This window comes from Nakaseomyces bracarensis (genome assembly GCF_045282275.1).
Source record: "Nakaseomyces bracarensis strain CBM3 chromosome Unknown Scaff13_0, whole genome shotgun sequence".
In the NCBI taxonomy this organism is placed as follows: domain Eukaryota; kingdom Fungi; phylum Ascomycota; class Saccharomycetes; order Saccharomycetales; family Saccharomycetaceae; genus Nakaseomyces; species Nakaseomyces bracarensis.
This window is the reverse complement of record NW_027263959.1, coordinates 1,546,822-1,565,295: the sequence shown is the minus strand read 5'-3', so window position 1 is coordinate 1,565,295 and position 18,474 is coordinate 1,546,822. Positions and strand designations below refer to the sequence as shown.

The following is an 18,474-nucleotide window of genomic DNA, read 5'->3' as shown; positions in this document are numbered from 1 at the left end:
AAACAAAATAGAAATAAACAAAACCTCTTTAGCTAAACAGTCCAGGGCTAACTGGCGTGAAAATTGACTATTTAGAAGAAGAATTGTAAATTTAGGGATTTTCTTTTTAATCTGGCTGTTAGTTAACCAGATAAAATAATAACGATAGAGGACAAATTCAACAAAATTAACTCTATACAATGATCCAGCCGCATGATGATGGGGATATTAATGCCAAAATATTTGGTTCTGTGGCCAATGTGTTTCAAGTGGCGCAAAGTTCTTATGCTGGTCATAGGAAACATGTTGCGGTGTTGAAAAAGATACAAAGTAAAGCGGTTTCTCAAGGGTATGAGGATGCATTTAACTATTGGATCAATAGATTGGTGGTTGGTATTCTCCCTCTCAAGAAGAGTGAAGTAGTTGGTGATAGAATTATAAAGCTGATTGCTGCATTTATTGCATCATTAGATAAGGATATAGAATTGGCCAAGGAGAAAGGTACACCATTGGTAAATGATGAGGAAGCGGTATTTTCGCGGTTTGTAGATCAATTCATTAGAAGTGTACTCAGAGGAGTTGAGAGTAAAGATAGAAATGTAAGATTTCGTGTGGTACAGCTTTTGGCTGTCATTATGGATAATATTGGAGAGATAGACGAGTCTTTATACGAATTACTAACATGGTCTTTAAGCAAAAGGATATATGATAAAGATCCAAATGTCAGAATTCAAGCTGTTTTCTGTCTTACAAAGTTCCAAGCTGAAGAATCACAAAGGGAGACTAGACCTGAAGAAAGTGATGTAGTCGAAATAAATGAAGCCACAAGTACGCTAATGCAACTAATACAAAACGATCCATCTGCTGAGGTACGAAGAGCAGTGATGCTTAACTTAATACATTCCCCTGTAACAATGCCATATATCTTGGAAAGAGCCAGAGACAATAACCAGATTAATAGACGACTAGTTTACTCGAGAATACTGAAGACAGCGGGTAAATCGTGTTTCACAAAGATTGACAGTAAAATTCTAGATCAATTAATTGTTTGGGGCCTGGAAGATAGAGAAGAATCTGTTAGAAAAGCCTGTAAGAAATTGATCTGCCATGATTGGTTAAACATTGTTTCTGGGGACTTGATTAAACTGCTTGAATACCTCGATGTTAGGAATGCTGATACGTGCTTTAAAATTCTCCAATGTCTTTTTGAAAAGAGACCAGAAATAATTCAAAAGATTACTTTTCCGAAAGAAATATGGAAGAACTTTACCATAGAAACTGTTTTTCTTTTTAGGTGTTTTTATCTTTATTGTCTTGACAAAAATATATCTGAAGTCCTTTATGACAACTTCCCAGAAGCTTCACGATTGGCTGAATACCTGCAATATTATGTTGATATTTTATACCATGGGAAATCTGAAACACCAATCAATACATCTGAACAATCGCATCTAGAGTTTATTATTGAACAAATTCTGGTCACATCTAATAAGTATGATTATAGTGATGAGATAGGTAGGAGATCGATGTTGAACGTTGTAAGGAATTTATTAGGTCTCAAACAACTCTCTCCTCCTCTAATCAAGATTGGGATTCATGTATTAAAAACATTATCCATAAATGAAAAAGATTTTATTACTATGGTAATCGAAATTATTAATGATATTAGAGATGATGATATTGAGTTACAGGAAAAGGAAGAAATTGAGGCCAAAAAACAAGCCAAACGGATGAAAAGGTTAGCCAAAATCAAACAAAAAGAGGCAATTGAAAATGGTACTCAAGGAAATAAAGATGCTATTGGTACTGATAACGAGGAAAACGAGGGAAATGATGATGATGATGATGATGATGATGATGATGATGATGATGATATTGAGTCATTTCATTCTGCAGTTGAAAGTCTAGTTCAAAACGGTAGTAATTCTGCAAACGAGTCTAGTATAATGAGGAAAATGCTGAGTGAGAGAGAAGCTCGTCCAGAAACACTTGTATTATGTTTAACAAGGTCAAGCTGTATGTTAGAATTGGTCAATACTTCCATAGAGGAAAATATCTTAATAGCATCTTTGATCGATACTTTGGTTACTCCTGCAGTTAGAAATAATGAACCAACAATTAGAGAGCTAGGTGTACGAAATCTTGGTCTGTGTTGTCTTTTGGATGTCCAATTGGCTACAGAAAACATGTATATCTTAGGTATGTGTGTCTCAAAAGGTAATCAATCCCTAAAAAGTGTGGCCCTAAAAGTTATCTTTGATATATTTTCTATTCACGGGAATACTGTGGTTGACGGAGAAGGGAAAGTTGACTCCATTTCTCTACATAAAATTTTTTACAAAGTTCTAAAGAATGCAGAATTACCTGAATGTCAAAAAATCGTTGCGGAAGGTCTCTGCAAACTATTTTTGGCTGATATTTTTACTGATGACGACTTGTTCGAGACTTTAGTGCTGTCATATTTCACACCTAGTAATGCCAGTAATGAAGAATTGGTTCAAGCTTTTGCTTTTTGTTTACCAGTATACTGTTTCTCTCATATTACCCATCAAAATAGAATGGCTAGGATTGCGTCTGATATTTTGCTGAGGTTATGTGTTCTTTGGGATGACCTACAAAATTCTGATGAAAATGAAGAAGCTAAATCACGAATGCTAAAACCTAATATAATATTTCAGCAGTTATTAGATTGGACTGATCCAACAAAGGTTATTAAACGTGATGAAAAGGATGCCCATTCGGAAGTATCTCAGCTTTTATTTGTACAAGATGTTCTCAAGATGATTCCACAGATAGAGAAACCTGAGGTGAAAAGGATGCTGTTAGCTAATATACATTTAGTATCATTGCATGTTGAACAAGATTACTCTGCCCTAAAACATGTAAGTGAATATATACTGGATATTCTAGAAAACGATTCTCTTGATCATTTGAGTAGGACGTCATTAGAGAAATTCAAAAGCAAACTAGAGGAGTTATTAATACAATCAGAAAATAGAATTGAAGAAGAATCAAGTGATGAAAGCTCTGGTAATGACCAATATTCAATGATTCTAGAATCCTCACAAGTTTTCGAGAATCCAAACACTCCTCGAAACGTTGTTGAAGAACAGCTGTCCGCTATAGAATTACTGTCGAATACCAAAAAACGTGGCAGGTCTGACTCATTATCAGACTTTGAGGATGGTCCTTCAGAAGATCTGCTGTCAGAAGAGCGGCCTTCAGAAGATGGTCAACCTAAAGATAAAGATATTACTGATGGTTTAAGCTCAGTCCAAAACTCTGCAGAAAATCTGGACATTGAAATGTCAGACGACTAAAAAAACCTGTTAGTATTACACATTCAAATTATTCATTATTAATGGTAGTAGTGATACTAATTATTGTTCTCTATAAATATATGCACTATGTAAAAAGATTACTATGCTGATTAGATGAGGTTTTTCGTCGAGATTAGTAACGTAGTTAATCTTCCTCATATTCAAGCAGTTTCTTCATTTCTTCAAGCTGAATTTCAGCAATTTTTATAGATTCTTTCAGCTGTTGTACCTTGTGTGATTTAACAGCCTTAAATGCAGGTTCGTATTGTTTATTAAACAACGGTTGGTGTCGGGTACTACTTCCACGATCATCAAGCCAATCCCAAATTAAAAATTCAGATTCCATTACAGGATTATTATCTTGTGAATGTACTGAGTAATCGCCAGTCCCTACTTTATTTTCGTAAACGTCATAAATAGTTTTAAGGTTTGGAACATAATTATACTCCTGTCCATCAATGATGATGATACCAGGTCTAATTAACTGAGTTGTTGACTTCTTCGTGCTGAAAATACTTCTAAAAATCAGTATAACTGTCAGAATGCTAACTATTATTCCAGCTATCCCTTTAACTGAAGTGAAGTCAGTTTCGGTGACTATGGAAATCATGTTGTCCAGTATAGTGTTTGAATTATTAGCTGAATTATCAATTGATGATTCAATTGGTTTAGAAATACTTTCGCTCTGTTTTCTGGAGGTCGTAGCAGCCCTTGATCTACGCCTAGTTTTCTTCTTAATGGAGCCAGCATTTGAGATAATTTCTCTTAGATCTTCGATAACTTGTTTGGTGGAGACTTTTTGGCCTTCGATTGAACCTTTCTCAATTGTTCCTTTCAGTAAAGATTTACCACTCCATTCGACATTTGTCACAACTAACATGTTAGTACTGTTATTGGCTCCCCATGATAAATAAGTTCTTGTATGAACAGCAAAATTGTTACCGGAGGGGACATCCGGTGATTTAACAATTTGCCGTACAACCACATAGTTATTTAAATCCATATGCTCAATTTTCTCCGTAATGAAACATCTAGTCTGTTTTGGACCAAAGGAATTAGCAAGTTTTTTGGTGTATGTGTATTCTCGAGCTTTATTACTAAATGGTGGAATTTGAGATATATTAAAGTTATTCTGTTTTTCAATCATATTCTTAATGTAAGATGTATCATCGCCAAATAGTATTTGGAAAACCGTACCAAGCGGGACGGTAAAATTTACTTCCTCTTCGATTATAGTATCATCAGACTCTTTATGAAAGGACGATTGGGTAGGAGGATGCGTTACCGGGCCAAGCTTAGGTAAATTGGACTCCTCTACCTCTTCTTTACTATCTACTTTTTCTAACGTTCCCTGTTGGTCATTAATAATGCGTTTTATTTCGCTGTGGATTGTCTTTGCCATCTCAAGTATACCATCAACAGTTCCCTTTTCTATGAAACTCTTCAGCCAACTTTTACCTCTCCAGTCGACACAACCGTAAACAGCAACTTTAGTCGAATTATTTTTGTCCCATGTGAATATGAAGACTGACCTGGCAGAGAAAACATTACCTGAGGGGACATCTGGTGTATCCGAAATCTGTGAAACCTTTACATATTTCTCTAGATCATAATGATCAATAGATTCGGTAATAAAGCATTTAGTTTTACTCGGGCCTATGTTTCCTGGAAGTGGTTTAACATAGTCAAATTTTCTGCTATTGCTACCTAATAGTTTTGGTATAGACGATATCTCCAAACTTTTCATTGCTTCAAGGATTTCTACCATGTATTTCGTATCTTCTCCGTATAATATATTTAGCACTACACCCATTGGAGCCTCAACTAGAAACTCAGTGACTAATTTCTCATTAGATGTTGGTTTAAAATCACTGTCTGTGGGTATATGTTTTACGGGTCCAAATAATAATTTATTCTGACCCTTAGTTTTTTTATTCGGAGCAGTGGACAAAATATCTTCTACGTCATCACTAGATGTCATATCGGTACTGTTAATATCAGATAGTTGTGCCTCGTCGATGTCCCTCAACTGATTATATAGGCTGTTAGAGTCGCTAAGATCATTCATATTAGAACTATAGTCGCTATTGTCGGTATCATCAGAGTAATGACGGCCAAGAATAATTTGATTCCAAACATCGGTTATTAGATTGAATGTAGAATCTCGTGAAATAAACGATGCAAAAATGTATTTTGAATGAAGAGTATCAATAACAATACCATTTGGAAATATACCAGCAGTGGTTTTCTTTTCTATTTGAACTATCTCTTTGAAAGGGATAAAAACAGTGCTAACAAAACCTAAAATATTCGAGTTGAATCCAATGTGTTGATCTGAAATATACATACGACCTTGTAATAGAATATCTCTTGATAATGCACAACTGTGATCAATTATTAACCTTTCATTCGGCGTAACACCGGCATCTTTAAATATATTGTGGAATTCTGCGTTCTTTTTTTCATTTGAATATTCTATACCTTGTAAGACGGTTTTACCCATTTCATTATCCATTGTGGAATGGACAGTAGTAGCAAAAACACCGCTAGAACGAGGTTTTGCTAAATCCTGTTTTTCACCACTATTCCGGGTTCTATTTAGAGAGTTCCTGAAAGGTATGGAAGGAATCACTTTGTTACCAATACTTGGTGAAAAAGATCGTCTGTTTAAAAATTTTTTAGATAAGGATCTTGATTTTCTCTCAGTATCAAGTCCGTTGGCAATTTCATCATTTGAAACAGTGGTCACTCTTGAATCCCTTTTACCTTCACTCGATTCCAATCCTTTCTCGATGATTGCAGTAGCATCATTAGTTGGGAGAGTTTTACTCCTACCACGCACAAAATCGTTTGGCTTATTGCTTCCTAAGTGGCGCGATACATCGATATAACTACTATTTCTGTAATTTTCATTGAATATTGGCATGCCTGGATGACCGTTGGATGAGTTCTTAAACGAAACTCTACTTTCACTGACATCATTGGTATCTACTGAATTCGAGTTGTCAGCTAAAGCGTCAAGTGTTAAATTACCCTTACCAAATGTTGCTATGGCAGGCTCGGCAGAGCCAATGTATGACTGGAATTTTACCTTTGACACATCACCTTCGTTCGCTATTTTATTGTTCAATTCCGAGCTAATCGTCTCACGTTCTCCGTCGGGGTATGAATAACGTTTTCGCTGGGTAGAATCGCTTTTTATCCGGTTTTTTCTAGTAGCTTCGGTATCATTAGTCGACATTGATCTCTCAGATACATTATCATTGTTCCCAGGTGAAATTGGGGCTGATTCCAGTTGTCCAGCATTCACTGTCTTTGGAGATAAAATGGAATCTAAATGCTTCAGGAAAGACGAGCTTCTGTGTTCTTCGTTTAACGGAGAAACTACAACAGTGTCATTATGTTCCTCTGATGTAGGTGACTGTTCATTTCGGCTATTGTGCTTGGATTCTGGGGTATGTGTCTTTTGTATTGATCTGCTACGATTAACACCATGGCTATCTATAGTATGATTATGAGTGGATGCTGACAATGATGGCGCAATGGCACTTCCAGAATTATTTATGTATCTCGGAGAATTCATTGACTGATGTTCAGGTTCATCTACTATTATCTTTGGAACACCTCTACCGACGGCATTCTGGGCGAAATTTACAATGGTGTTTAAAATACCAGTTGAAGAGTTGTTTTCCTGCGACATAATATGTGTGCCTGATTTAGATGCATTTCTTGATGTGGAAAAAAGTTCTGACGTTTTCCTCGATATTGGATAGCTTTTCGTCCCTGGTGTAGCTTGTGAGTTATTCTTTGTTTGATGTGTATCTATAGTCACCGGGATATTAAAATAACCTTGAAGAGTATTTATCCTTTTCAATCCGGCTGTCGAATTCTGAAGAGATCTTCGAGGTTTAAAAGCCAAATCTATCCCATCTTCGGTCATCTCTGATCCTGTTCCATCGTCTCTATAATAATCAATATCATTGTTGTCATCATCATCGTCATTATCATTATCTTTTCTGTTGTTATGTGCGTCATTACCAGTATAGTGGCCATTGCTGCGGTGACGGCTACTAAAACTAAACCGACCCCCATTACTCCCTTGGCTTCGTATGGATCTAATTTCTGGATATACAGGCGCCCTTTGAGATCCATTCGTACCACTTATTTTGTTATCTGTGTGTACTGAAACAGATGGTCTCGAGAGCGTGCTATTCTTCGATCTAGAGTGTTTCTTCGAGGTCTTCTTCTTAAACAGCTTGAAAAACGCTGCATCGCTTATTGACCTTTTCTTTCCGTTCTCTTTTCCCATATCTTCGTTTCCTTTTATTTATTTTGTTCACTGGTAGTACCTCTCCTTAATATATAGCTCGTTCGTCACTTCTTGTAAAGGCCAGTTTCCATATAGCTTATCAAAAACAAAGGAAAAGAGTATAAAAAAAAGTACTTGATTAATACCTAAAGAACAGGTTGAATATTGTTTATTTCTTTAGATCCTTGGTTATTCCCAATTGCAACTCACTCTTCAATTAAATGCCTCCTGCACATAAAGCCCATCTAAACCCCGGCTTATTGATTTTCTACGCCTTTTAGGTAAAATAGAACTTTAAGCATAATAAAAAAAAGAAAATTTTTTTTAGTCTGTTATTACCCTTTTTGTGTCTTTAAAGAGGTTTTTTTTTTATTACTATGTTTATGTATCATTTGTGCGATATTTCCACTGGTCATCTCGATCACGTAGAACAGAACGCAAAGAAATTGGATTTTCTTCTTAAATGAGAACCTTTTTCCTAATATGGTAATAGATATGTTTTAATGTACGATTATTTCACGTGTATTTATAATTCTCTATATACTTTTATTATTTGATCATATATATAAATGCATATATATGTATATAAATATTTTCTGTATTCGAAGAATGGGTATAATATCAATGCTCGTTTTAATTTACATCTTTATTATTTATAGTTTTTTGAGTTATAATCGTGTAATTGGCTCGCTTTCAGGAGGTTGTCATCAATTTTCTATTGTTCTTTTTATATATTATATATTGTACATTTTTTATGGTGAAATTTCAAATCCTACTAGTAGTTTATAAACTTTGAAACCACGAATTCTTTTATAATTAGTAATAGCAAAATAAAAATATAAACAGAAATAAAAGAAGAAAATAGAGTTATTTTCTTTTTTTTCTTTAATTCGTCTTATTTTTTTATGCTATACCTTCTATGCATTGTACAAGTCATGGGTTACATTGAGGGTTATAATAGTTTGTCTAAAAAATCTATGAGAAATAATTTATATCTTTTTTTTTTGTAATTTTTTAATTGTTGTGGTTTTTTAGTTTATTCTTTTGTTAAAATCACCCTTTAAATTTTTACTTTTTTTTTTGTTTAGTGTTTCTAGTCTTATTCACATTTTTAGCGGTCTTCAGCCCATTCGTTCTCACGTCTAATAGCGGCTTCCTCTTCAGGTGTGAAATCGTTTACAATGTTGAATGTCCTTCTGATTTCTTCTGGAGATCTCCCTCTGATCATTTCTGCCACAACTTTACAGCCCGCATCCAGCAAAGGCTTGATATTTAGATAGTTTGCCGCAAGAATAATCTCATACAACATCTCTTGGTCGACCTTCAAAAACTCACGGTCCCATGCGTCAACGGGTGCAGATTTACGAGAGTCATCGTCATCCTCATCAGGGAAGTTCGAGTCTCTGTGATGCTCAGCCCATTCAATCACTTTCTGCAGCACAGACGATCTCACATTAGGGACCGGCATCACTATCTCGTCGTCATCCTCCTCTTCCTCTTCCTCTTCCTCATCTTCATCCAAACTGTTATCATGCATATCATTCAAATAGTTCTTTAACAACAACGAACGTTGAGCAATCTTACGCTCAACAGTAAACCTCTCACCTTCACCACTCACAAGTACAACAAATTTATTCTTCTTATCCATTATCATTAACTTATTATTTTATAGGGCTGTTTTATTATTATTATTATTACTATTATTTTATTTGGTTCTGATTATATTTTTAGATCAAATTTCTTTTGTTCTTATGATCTCCTTTTTAATGTTTTGATTACAAAAAATTGGAGTAGCCTTTTTCTATTTTTTTTTTTTGTAAGTTATATATCAAAATAGCTTTTTTTTTTTACCTTTCTTGTATTTAAAATTTATAATTATTTTTTTTTTTCCTGTTCCTTTTTTTTTTATATACTTCACTCCCTTTAAGTTCTCGGCTTTTTCTTTAAAGTGCTGTTGTTGTTTTTTTCTGGCTTCTGTAAACGTCCTACAAAACACGCACCGAATATTTATAAAATAACTTATTTATTATATATAAATATTAAAATAACAAGTTTTGATCTTTTTTTTTTATGTATTTTAATTTTTATTTAACCCATTGTTTCAATTCAAAGATGGATAAATATCGGTCTAGATTAATGCTATTGGGCTACTTTTTTTTTTTCTTTCTCAACCCTCCTCAAACTTCAAACTTACTAACCTTACTTACACAATATAATTATATAATTGATTTTCTTCCATTCTCTTTTGTAACACATAACCATTTGTCATTTGTAAAATACAGAAAGAAAGAAAAAAAAAACCCTCTCCCTTATGTGTATATGTTGTGTGTGTGTGTGTCTCACAATACAAAGCTCCGAAGGGGTGGACAAGAGTTCCTGATTTCTTCCTTACAGGTGCGAGGGCACATCACTTCATCCTCGAAATTACCAACACTCAAGGTGTTTCTATATAAAAAATAATTGAAGATTAAAAAAAAAAAACTGTATCTTTCCCTTTTCCATGCTATTTCTCTTATATGCATCAAAAAAATATATATATATTCCGATTTGAAAGGTGGGGCACAGATCTCTCAGCACTTCGCACTCTTCTTTAATCCCGGATAGTAAAAAATATCAAACCTCACAAGATACCGCAGCACAGATATAAAAAAGAAATAAGCGTTGATCAATTATGCCACTTCGCTGTCTACGCCCGCCCCTTTACTTTCCTTTTTTATGGTTAAACCCTCATAACCCTCTTCAACCCTCATCGGAGGACTTTACGTTCTCTCTACGCTTCGTTCTGGAGGTTAAAAGCGATGGGAATGTTATTATATATTATTTGTTCTGCCATGATGGTCGTATATACAGATATAGGGTATTCACTAACTATTAAAGAAAGAAGATGGAAGTGGGGCGCGGGGGGAGGGGAAGACGGAAACCCATCTTAGGGGAGCAGGGAAGGCCAGAAAAGGATTAGGGCAATAACAACAATTACAAAAAAAGAAAGAAAGAAAGGAATAATTCATTTTGTAACTAAATTATATATGCTTATTTTCATAGTCCAAAGTTGCTGTAAACCATGGCACTTAGGTCATCTAGGACAGTTATGCCGTCAAGGACCATCAGGTAATCGTTATCCATGCTTATCAAGTTTGTCTTTAGCATCTTGTCGCAACATTCTTTGCAGCTGAGAGCGTACAGTGCCATCTGTATATCCGTTTGTTTCCGCCTCTTCACGTTGTTCTCTATCTCGTTTATAGCATAATCGTAGGATTCGTTGATGCTTTGTTCCATGACTATGGATGTTGCCTCGCTCTTCATGTACTGTTCCATCTCGTTGCAGAGCTGCTTCAGGACAGTATCATCTTGCTCGAGCAATTGTAGGGACTCTAGGTCCATTGCTTGTTCAAGGACATTCTTCATCTGCTGAGAAGTACGTGGGATCAGGACCCCGAGTAAGGGTCTCTCTTGTTCTTCTTCGTTGATAAGGAACAACTCTTTATTCACGCGGTAATATACTTTCGTCAAACGTTCGCTGAACTGCTCGACTGTCTGTGTGCTCTTTGGATCCAATGTGTTGAACTCAACCCGCACTTCACGGTCCACTAACGTGTGTATCTTCATCCACCCGCGGTTGATTACCCACCAGCACAATGAAAGGAAAGCTTGCTCATTGATGTACTCTATCTTGTCCTTAGGTGTACGATGTTTGTGTTCGGCTGTTAGATCCCCATATTTGCTGCTGGTGGAAGCAGTTTGGTCGGAACCGTTAGCGCTATTAGGCGTACTGCCCCACCATAACTTATTACTAACCCACCCGAGAATTCCGGCAGATCCATTTTGAGATTCTTGGGCCTTCTCCTTAGTTGCCTTAACCACTGTTTCTAGGTACTCCTTCCTGGTCAATATGTTCAATTGTAACCTTGTTAAGAGTAAGAGGCACGAGGTGGTGTATGTAATAGTGACAAGCTTGACTATACTTTTAATCTTCAGGTCATTCCAGAGCTCACCTTTACTTTTCTCCTTAAGTGCAACAGTATCACTACTCTTCACACTACGAGCATCAACTTTATCATTCAATACAGTAGTGAAACCGGTGACACTGCTGTTTCCGCTTGTTTCCCCACTCCCTTTACCTGCTTTGTCCGTCGAACCACGCTGTAACTTCTTGTCCCGCAGCGCTATCATCACTTCATCGAGATTCAACCCATTCTGATCGTACACCAGTGAACTGACTTGAACTAGCTCATATAAAGTCGCCAGAGAATCACTCTGCGTCTGGTTAAACCTCCTCTTGATCTGTTCCCTTACAAAATGCTCTTCCGCTATCTTCAACTGCTGCTTATATAACCATTGTTTAACCAAATATAAAGTAACCGAACCAACAGCAAGTAAAGTCCCAACAGATGCCGCCACGAAGACTAATGTCCCACGGTACCTCCGTAACAAACCTCTCCGATTTTGTATTGGCAATGGCATAGTATGCGATGTTTTCTTTTGTATTGTTCTCTGATTTTATATACCGCTTGATTTTTTTCCTCCTGAGAAGATATAGTCCTTATCCAAACCCGTATTCTAAATATAACAAAACAACCGATGTTCCTATTATATATCCTGACTCTCTCTTTTCCCTTCTCTTCCTTCACCTCCACTGAGAAAAGTCATGTTTCCATCATTCCTAGAGAAGTTCCTTTATTTATTTTTTCCCTCTCTCATTCTAATTGCTTTTGACAAAAAATCGGGTTTTGTTCTTAGAAGCGAACTTCTCAAAAAAAAAATGAAAATGACATTGCCAGTGTGACTGATATGATCAACTCCGAAGAAGACACTCTTGAAGTTTAAATATACCATAAGTAAGCACAGTAGAAGAAATATTGGTATTAAGTTCTTATTTTAAATGTATTTATAACATGGTGTCTATCACATATTTCTAAAACTAAACAAGTAAGATGTACTATGAATTAATTCAATTTTACATCATTATACACGATACCAATTTTTCTTGGTATAATTGTAATCCCGTGGAATACCACAATATATATTAATTTCTATTAAATATTTACAAATGTTTGTTATAATCTGTATATCATTATTAGTTAGCATAGTTGGTGTTGTGAATAATAGATCTAAGTACTCAAGAATATAGAAAAACAAAAATACTAGTTAAGAGGTTATATAATAATGTCGGAACAGGAGCAGGTAGATAATTTTATGGCAATCACAGCGGCCACGGATGGTGAGGTGGCGAAACAATTCATAGAGATGGCTGGTGGTGATTTAGAGACTGCTATATCGCTTTACTTTGAGCATGGTGCTGGTGTTTCTGCTCCAGGAGGTGCAAATGCTGGTGCCCCTGCCGCCACGGAAACTGATAATGATTTAGCTGAAAGGTTACAGCAGGAGGCATATAGGGAGGAAGAACAAGTGGATAGTGTTAGAGAACCTGATCAGGCTCGTCATGAGACTCTAGCAGAGACACATATCTTTCCAGCAACATATGGAGGCATTGGCGGTGCCTACAGCAGTCTAAGACATCACACTGGAAATGTAGCTGCTGACATGTTTGATGATTCAACACCCCAGGGTATTTTCAACCAAAGATTGGAGGATGATTATAGTGATGAAACTTCTTCTTCAGAATCTTCTTCTAGTGTGTCTGGTTCAATCTCTGATACGGACGAAGACAGTGACAATGATTATGAATATGTTGAGGAAGATGTAGTAGAGATAGATGATGATGGTAATATAACTGAAAAGAAGCAACTGGTAAGGAGGCTTAAGAATCCTATCACAAAGGAGGCCAAACTTGCCATGTTGTTTAGGCCGCCTTTCGATATGATGTCGAAACTCAACTTAGATAGAGCTAAACTAAAAGCAAGGAAGAAAAAGAAGTGGATAATGGTTAATATACAGGACGCCGGAATTTTCCAATGCCAGGCGCTAAACAGAGATGTTTGGTCAAATAAGAAAGTTAAGCGTGTGATAAAGAAGAACTTTATATTTTTGCAGTACCAGTATTCGTCCAGAAATGCAGAACCATATATTCATTTCTATGGTTTAAACAGCAAAGATGATTTGCCTCATATTGCCATTCTTGATCCCTTAACAGGTGAGAGGCTGAAACAATGGAACGAAATAGTGCCTAACCCTAACTCATTTCTTGAGGAGATTGATGAGTTCCTTAACGAATTCTCATTGGACCCAGGATCAAAGAACCCGTTGGTAAAACAACCTACTCCAGAGATCGATCCTACTACTTTAACAGAAGAACAACAGATGGAGTTAGCTATTCGTGAGTCCCTCGGTACTGAAGCTACGAACCCAATTGCAATTTCCGATGAGGACGTCAAGAAAACAGAAGGTAATGATGCATCAATTCAAGAAGACAAAGACGAGGAAATGGAAGATGTACCAAGCAAGGACAATCTGTTTGACTCTATTGAAGCTATTGACCATGAAGAACCAGAGCAAAATATTCCAGGTAAGATCACTAGGATTCAAATAAGAACAGGTGATGGTAGAAGGTTGGTAAGAAGATTTTACCTTGACGACACAATCAGAACAATATATGAGGTCATAAAAGTTAATCTGGAAGGGTTTACAGATTGCAAATTCCTGCTAAGTAACCACCAAAGAGAAAACCTAATAGACAAACTTTCTGAAACTATTGCCGATGCAGGACTAGGCAATAGTTCACTATTAGTAGAGAAAGAAGAGGACTAAACCTCAATTACTCAATATATTTAAAATTTATTTAGACACACGCACAAATTATATACATATAGTTATATAATATAGAGAGAAGGCGGGTTAAAATAATACCGATTCTGATATTAACCGTTTCGATTCCTACTGCAAAAATTAATATGTTCGTTGGTTATTTGCCATCTATCAATTTACTTGTTATTAGTCTTTTGGCTGACTTTCCTTAGAAAAGGCTATAGGGCTCCTTTTTTTATCTTTTTTTTGGCTCAACCTCGAGCCTTTACGTAATTGTAAGTGAACTGAAAAATGGAGGGCACCAAAAACAAAACGAGGCAAGTCAATGTGAAGGTTACATGCCGTATTCTTTTCTACTATCGGTAGTCTATATATTAGAGATATAATTTTATCTGGGTATCTGGAGAAGAACTTGTTCTTATTTTGACTTTGAAGTTAAATACAGCAAAAATAACCACACATTATCATACTATAAAAAATCGATGAAGATATTTTCGTTAAAAATTTGGCTAATATCGTTACTATTGCTTGTGAGCGATGTTATAGTATCTGCAGAGCATACCAATAACTGGGCTGTACTAGTGTCTACTTCTAGGTTTTGGTTCAACTATAGACATATGGCCAATGTGCTGAGCATGTACAGAACTGTGAGGCGACTGGGAATACCGGACTCTCAGATTATCATGATGTTGAGTGATGATGTCGCATGTAATTCTAGAAACCTTTTCCCAGGTAGTGTGTTTAACAATCAGGATCGTGCTATTGATTTATATGGTGAATCTGTTGAAGTTGATTATAGAGGATATGAAGTTACCGTGGAAAATTTTATAAGGCTTCTTACCGATAGATGGACGGAAGACCAACCAAAATCTAAGAGATTACAAACAGATGAGAATTCAAACATCTTTATATATTTGACAGGCCATGGAGGTGATGATTTCTTAAAGTTTCAAGATGCAGAGGAAATTGCATCCGAGGATATTGCAGACGCTTTTGCCCAAATGTATGAGAAGAAAAGGTACAATGAGATATTCTTTATGATCGATACTTGTGAAGCAAATACTATGTATTCTAAGTTTTATGCTCCTAACGTTCTTGCATTTGGATCTAGTGAATTGCACGAAAGTTCTTACTCACACCACTCGGATGTTGAAATCGGTGTAGCTGTTATTGACCGCTTCACCTACTACAGTTTGGAATTTTTAGAACAGATTGAAAAGGATTCTAATTTAACCTTACAGGACTTATATGATTCTTATACCTATGAAGACATCCATTCACATGCAGGAGCTAGAACTGACCTTTTCGATCGTAACATGTCAGAAGTATTGATCACTGATTTTTTTGCTAATGTACAAAATGTTATTCCGGATGATCAGGATAAGTTATCCATAGAATCAGAAAATAAGTTTCTTGATTTAGCTATAAAAAAGAGTAAAGTCTCAAGTCAAAACGATAAGTCTACAGCAACGCCAAAAAACCCTGCGTCATCAATTCATTACAGATCTACAGACACTCTGAATAAAGAACTCACTAACGAAGATTCAGAGACAAGTAATAATTTACTTACGCTTTTAGGTCTGTTTTCAGTGGCAGCTACAATATTTTATGCCTCAGTTGTTCAACGTAATAAAAAAAGGGATTTGGATTCTATTATTACCTGAAATGAAATGCATATTCTGACTTCCAAATATTAGCACAATTTTTACATATAATATAATTTATTTTAAATATGTGGATTCCTAATCAAAATTTTTGATCTTCGATTTTACCGAGATTATTTTTTTAATATTAATTTTTAGATATAAAAAGCTTCTATTTTTTCTTTCTACAATATTCATGTTTAGGAGTAATATTTTGTAGTTTTCGGTTTCTTATCTACACTCAGCTAGCTATAAAATTTAAAAATGTAGCACCTAAGAAAATTAAAATATCACAATTTGATGAATTATATTTAATAGATAACCAATTCATATTCTAACTATTGAATTGAAATAATCCTTATTTAACTTAACTATACATAAAACTGCTATGTCACTGGTGAATGTTACAGTTAATCAGAAATAGATTTCTTAGGAACTTCAATATTGTGTCCAGATATTCAACGAATGCGAGGCTGGAACTGAGAGAGTATCAAAATGATGCTATTGATAGCTGCCTGAAGGCAATAAAAAATGGCAAAAAAAGGATAGGTGTTTCCTTAGCTACTGGAGGTGGGAAAACTGTTATTTTTTCAGAATTAATAAATAAATATCGGCAACTCTACGGTAACAACAGATCTCATTTTAGAACGTTAATATTAGTTCACAGGAGAGAGTTGGCCGAACAGGCCGTAAGAACAACATCGAAGCTCAATGGTGGGATGAATATACAAATGGAAATGGGAAACCAAAAGTGTAATGTAAAGGAAAGTGATATTATTGTTGCTTCAATCCAATCGCTTACTAGAAGGCTCGAAATTTATGATAAAGATGATATCGATATGATTATTATTGATGAAGCTCACCATGCTGCAGCTGACTCGTATCAGAAAGTTCTAGAACACTTTGGTTGTAGTAATGCAGATTCTAGAGTCCCAGTTGTTGGCTTTAGTGCCACTTTTGAGAGGTATGATAAAAAATCACTAAACAAAAGTTTTGACGAATTAGTATTCCATCGAGGTATCCTAGAGATGATTGATGACAAATGGCTATGTGAAAGTAAGTTTACAACTGTGAAACTTGATATTGATTTGACAAAGGTGGCCACTTCTTCAGCAACTCAAGATTTCCAGACGGGTGCTCTATCGAAAATAATGAATACAGATATCGTTAATGATATTGTACTCCAAACATATGTACAGAAGAAGAAGGAGAACAATTTAAAATCTACGTTGCTCTTTGGTGTAGATATAGAACATATTGAAAACCTAGAAAAATACCTAAATGCACACAATATCAAAGCTAAAGCTGTTTCCTCAAAAAGCAAACCTCTTGAAAGGACTGATGCCGTTGAAAAATTTAAAAATGGTGAGATAGAGGTCCTTATTAATTGTGGTATATTTACAGAAGGTACAGATATCCCTAATATTGATTGTATTTTACTGTGTAGACCAACAAAATCCAGGACTTTACTGGTACAAATGATCGGAAGAGGTCTACGTTTACATCACTCAAAGGAATATTGTCATATAATCGATTTTGTAGGTTCAACTGATGCTGGTGTGATTTCAGTCCCTACTTTGATTGGTGTTGAAGACATAGATTACAATTTTGATGACGTTACATTGGATGAGCTCAGAAAAATAAAATTGGTTGAAGATGAACGAAATCGTCAAGTACAAATGAAATTAGAATCAGAACAACGAATTAGGACAGAGCAATTGTCAATGGCAGAATCAAATCTTAATAAACTAGAGAAAAGTTTTAAAAATTTTGCACAAAATGACGCTTTGGATCTATCATTGATTTCATATTCTAACTTCAAATCATTTCATCAAGCATTGGCAAAAGGTGATTTACCCGACGAAAACACATTAAATTATATCAGACAGGAGATTGATTTCCTAATGAACTCTCCATATTGCTGGGTAAAGTTTACCAAAGATGCCTGGGCATTTGAACTAAATAACAATAATCATATTCGGCTTTATAGGAATGAGAAGAAAAAAGGTGTTATGGTATATGAACTAAAACTCTATCGGGAAATACCGAAGTACTGTAGGGATGACTCTAACACAAACATTCGATTTGTTCCTACCGTTCTATGTAGAGACAGTGATCTCAGTAAGATTAGACAAGTTATACAAAGTATCATAAAAAAGTATTTGGAGATTGGCGAACAATCTTCAGAAAGAAGGATGACAAAATTTGCAAGCTGGAGATCCCACGAGGCAACACCGAAACAAAAGCAATTAATTAGAAATCTTTTATTGAAATACTTACCAAAATCTAAGGATGGTGACACAGTCGACTATAAATCTTTGATTAATCAGTACTTAGACTCTTTGACGAAGGGCAATGCCTCAAAATTACTTTTTGCAACTAGACTTGCTCCAGTATATCCAATACAAACCCTGTTACAGAATATCAATAGAACTACTAATAATAAAGTATAAAATGAGGTTTTATGGCTTCTATGTCTTATATTTTTTTTATTATTGTTTGATGAAGTACGCAATGGATT

General features: G+C 35.5%; 7 protein-coding genes across 7 annotated transcripts; 4 read left to right on the top strand and 3 right to left on the bottom strand.

Annotated features, from left to right (window-relative positions):
- Positions 1-179: 179 nt before the first annotated feature.
- On the top strand, positions 180-3,299 carry YCG1 (condensin subunit YCG1; the record flags this gene model as incomplete). Its single annotated transcript, XM_071054889.1, has 1 exon — positions 180-3,299. The coding sequence occupies one exon, from the start codon at positions 180-182 to the stop codon at positions 3,297-3,299; it is 3,120 nt and encodes a 1,039-aa protein (XP_070909582.1).
- A 145-nt stretch (positions 3,300-3,444) lies between these two features.
- Positions 3,445-7,608, bottom strand: YSP2 (Ysp2p; the record flags this gene model as incomplete). Its single annotated transcript, XM_071054888.1, has 1 exon — positions 3,445-7,608. One exon carries the CDS (start codon positions 7,606-7,608, stop codon positions 3,445-3,447), a length of 4,164 nt encoding a protein of 1,387 aa, XP_070909581.1.
- A 1,111-nt stretch (positions 7,609-8,719) lies between these two features.
- SKP1 (SCF ubiquitin ligase subunit SKP1) lies at positions 8,720-9,256 on the bottom strand (the record flags this gene model as incomplete). The annotated part of the gene is made up of 1 exon (XM_071054887.1): positions 8,720-9,256. The coding sequence occupies one exon, from the start codon at positions 9,254-9,256 to the stop codon at positions 8,720-8,722; it is 537 nt and encodes a 178-aa protein (XP_070909580.1).
- Positions 9,257-10,644: 1,388 nt separating this feature from the next.
- On the bottom strand, positions 10,645-12,069 carry PEX3 (Pex3p; the record flags this gene model as incomplete). The annotated part of the gene is made up of 1 exon (XM_071054886.1): positions 10,645-12,069. The coding sequence occupies one exon, from the start codon at positions 12,067-12,069 to the stop codon at positions 10,645-10,647; it is 1,425 nt and encodes a 474-aa protein (XP_070909579.1).
- Positions 12,070-12,771: 702 nt separating this feature from the next.
- UBX5 (DNA protein crosslink repair co-factor UBX5) lies at positions 12,772-14,313 on the top strand (the record flags this gene model as incomplete). The annotated part of the gene is made up of 1 exon (XM_071054885.1): positions 12,772-14,313. One exon carries the CDS (start codon positions 12,772-12,774, stop codon positions 14,311-14,313), a length of 1,542 nt encoding a protein of 513 aa, XP_070909578.1.
- Positions 14,314-14,792: 479 nt separating this feature from the next.
- Positions 14,793-15,974, top strand: GPI8 (GPI-anchor transamidase; the record flags this gene model as incomplete). Its single annotated transcript, XM_071054884.1, has 1 exon — positions 14,793-15,974. The coding sequence occupies one exon, from the start codon at positions 14,793-14,795 to the stop codon at positions 15,972-15,974; it is 1,182 nt and encodes a 393-aa protein (XP_070909577.1).
- Positions 15,975-16,354: 380 nt separating this feature from the next.
- On the top strand, positions 16,355-18,406 carry IRC3 (double-stranded DNA-dependent ATPase; the record flags this gene model as incomplete). The annotated part of the gene is made up of 1 exon (XM_071054883.1): positions 16,355-18,406. One exon carries the CDS (start codon positions 16,355-16,357, stop codon positions 18,404-18,406), a length of 2,052 nt encoding a protein of 683 aa, XP_070909576.1.
- Positions 18,407-18,474: the final 68 nt, after the last annotated feature.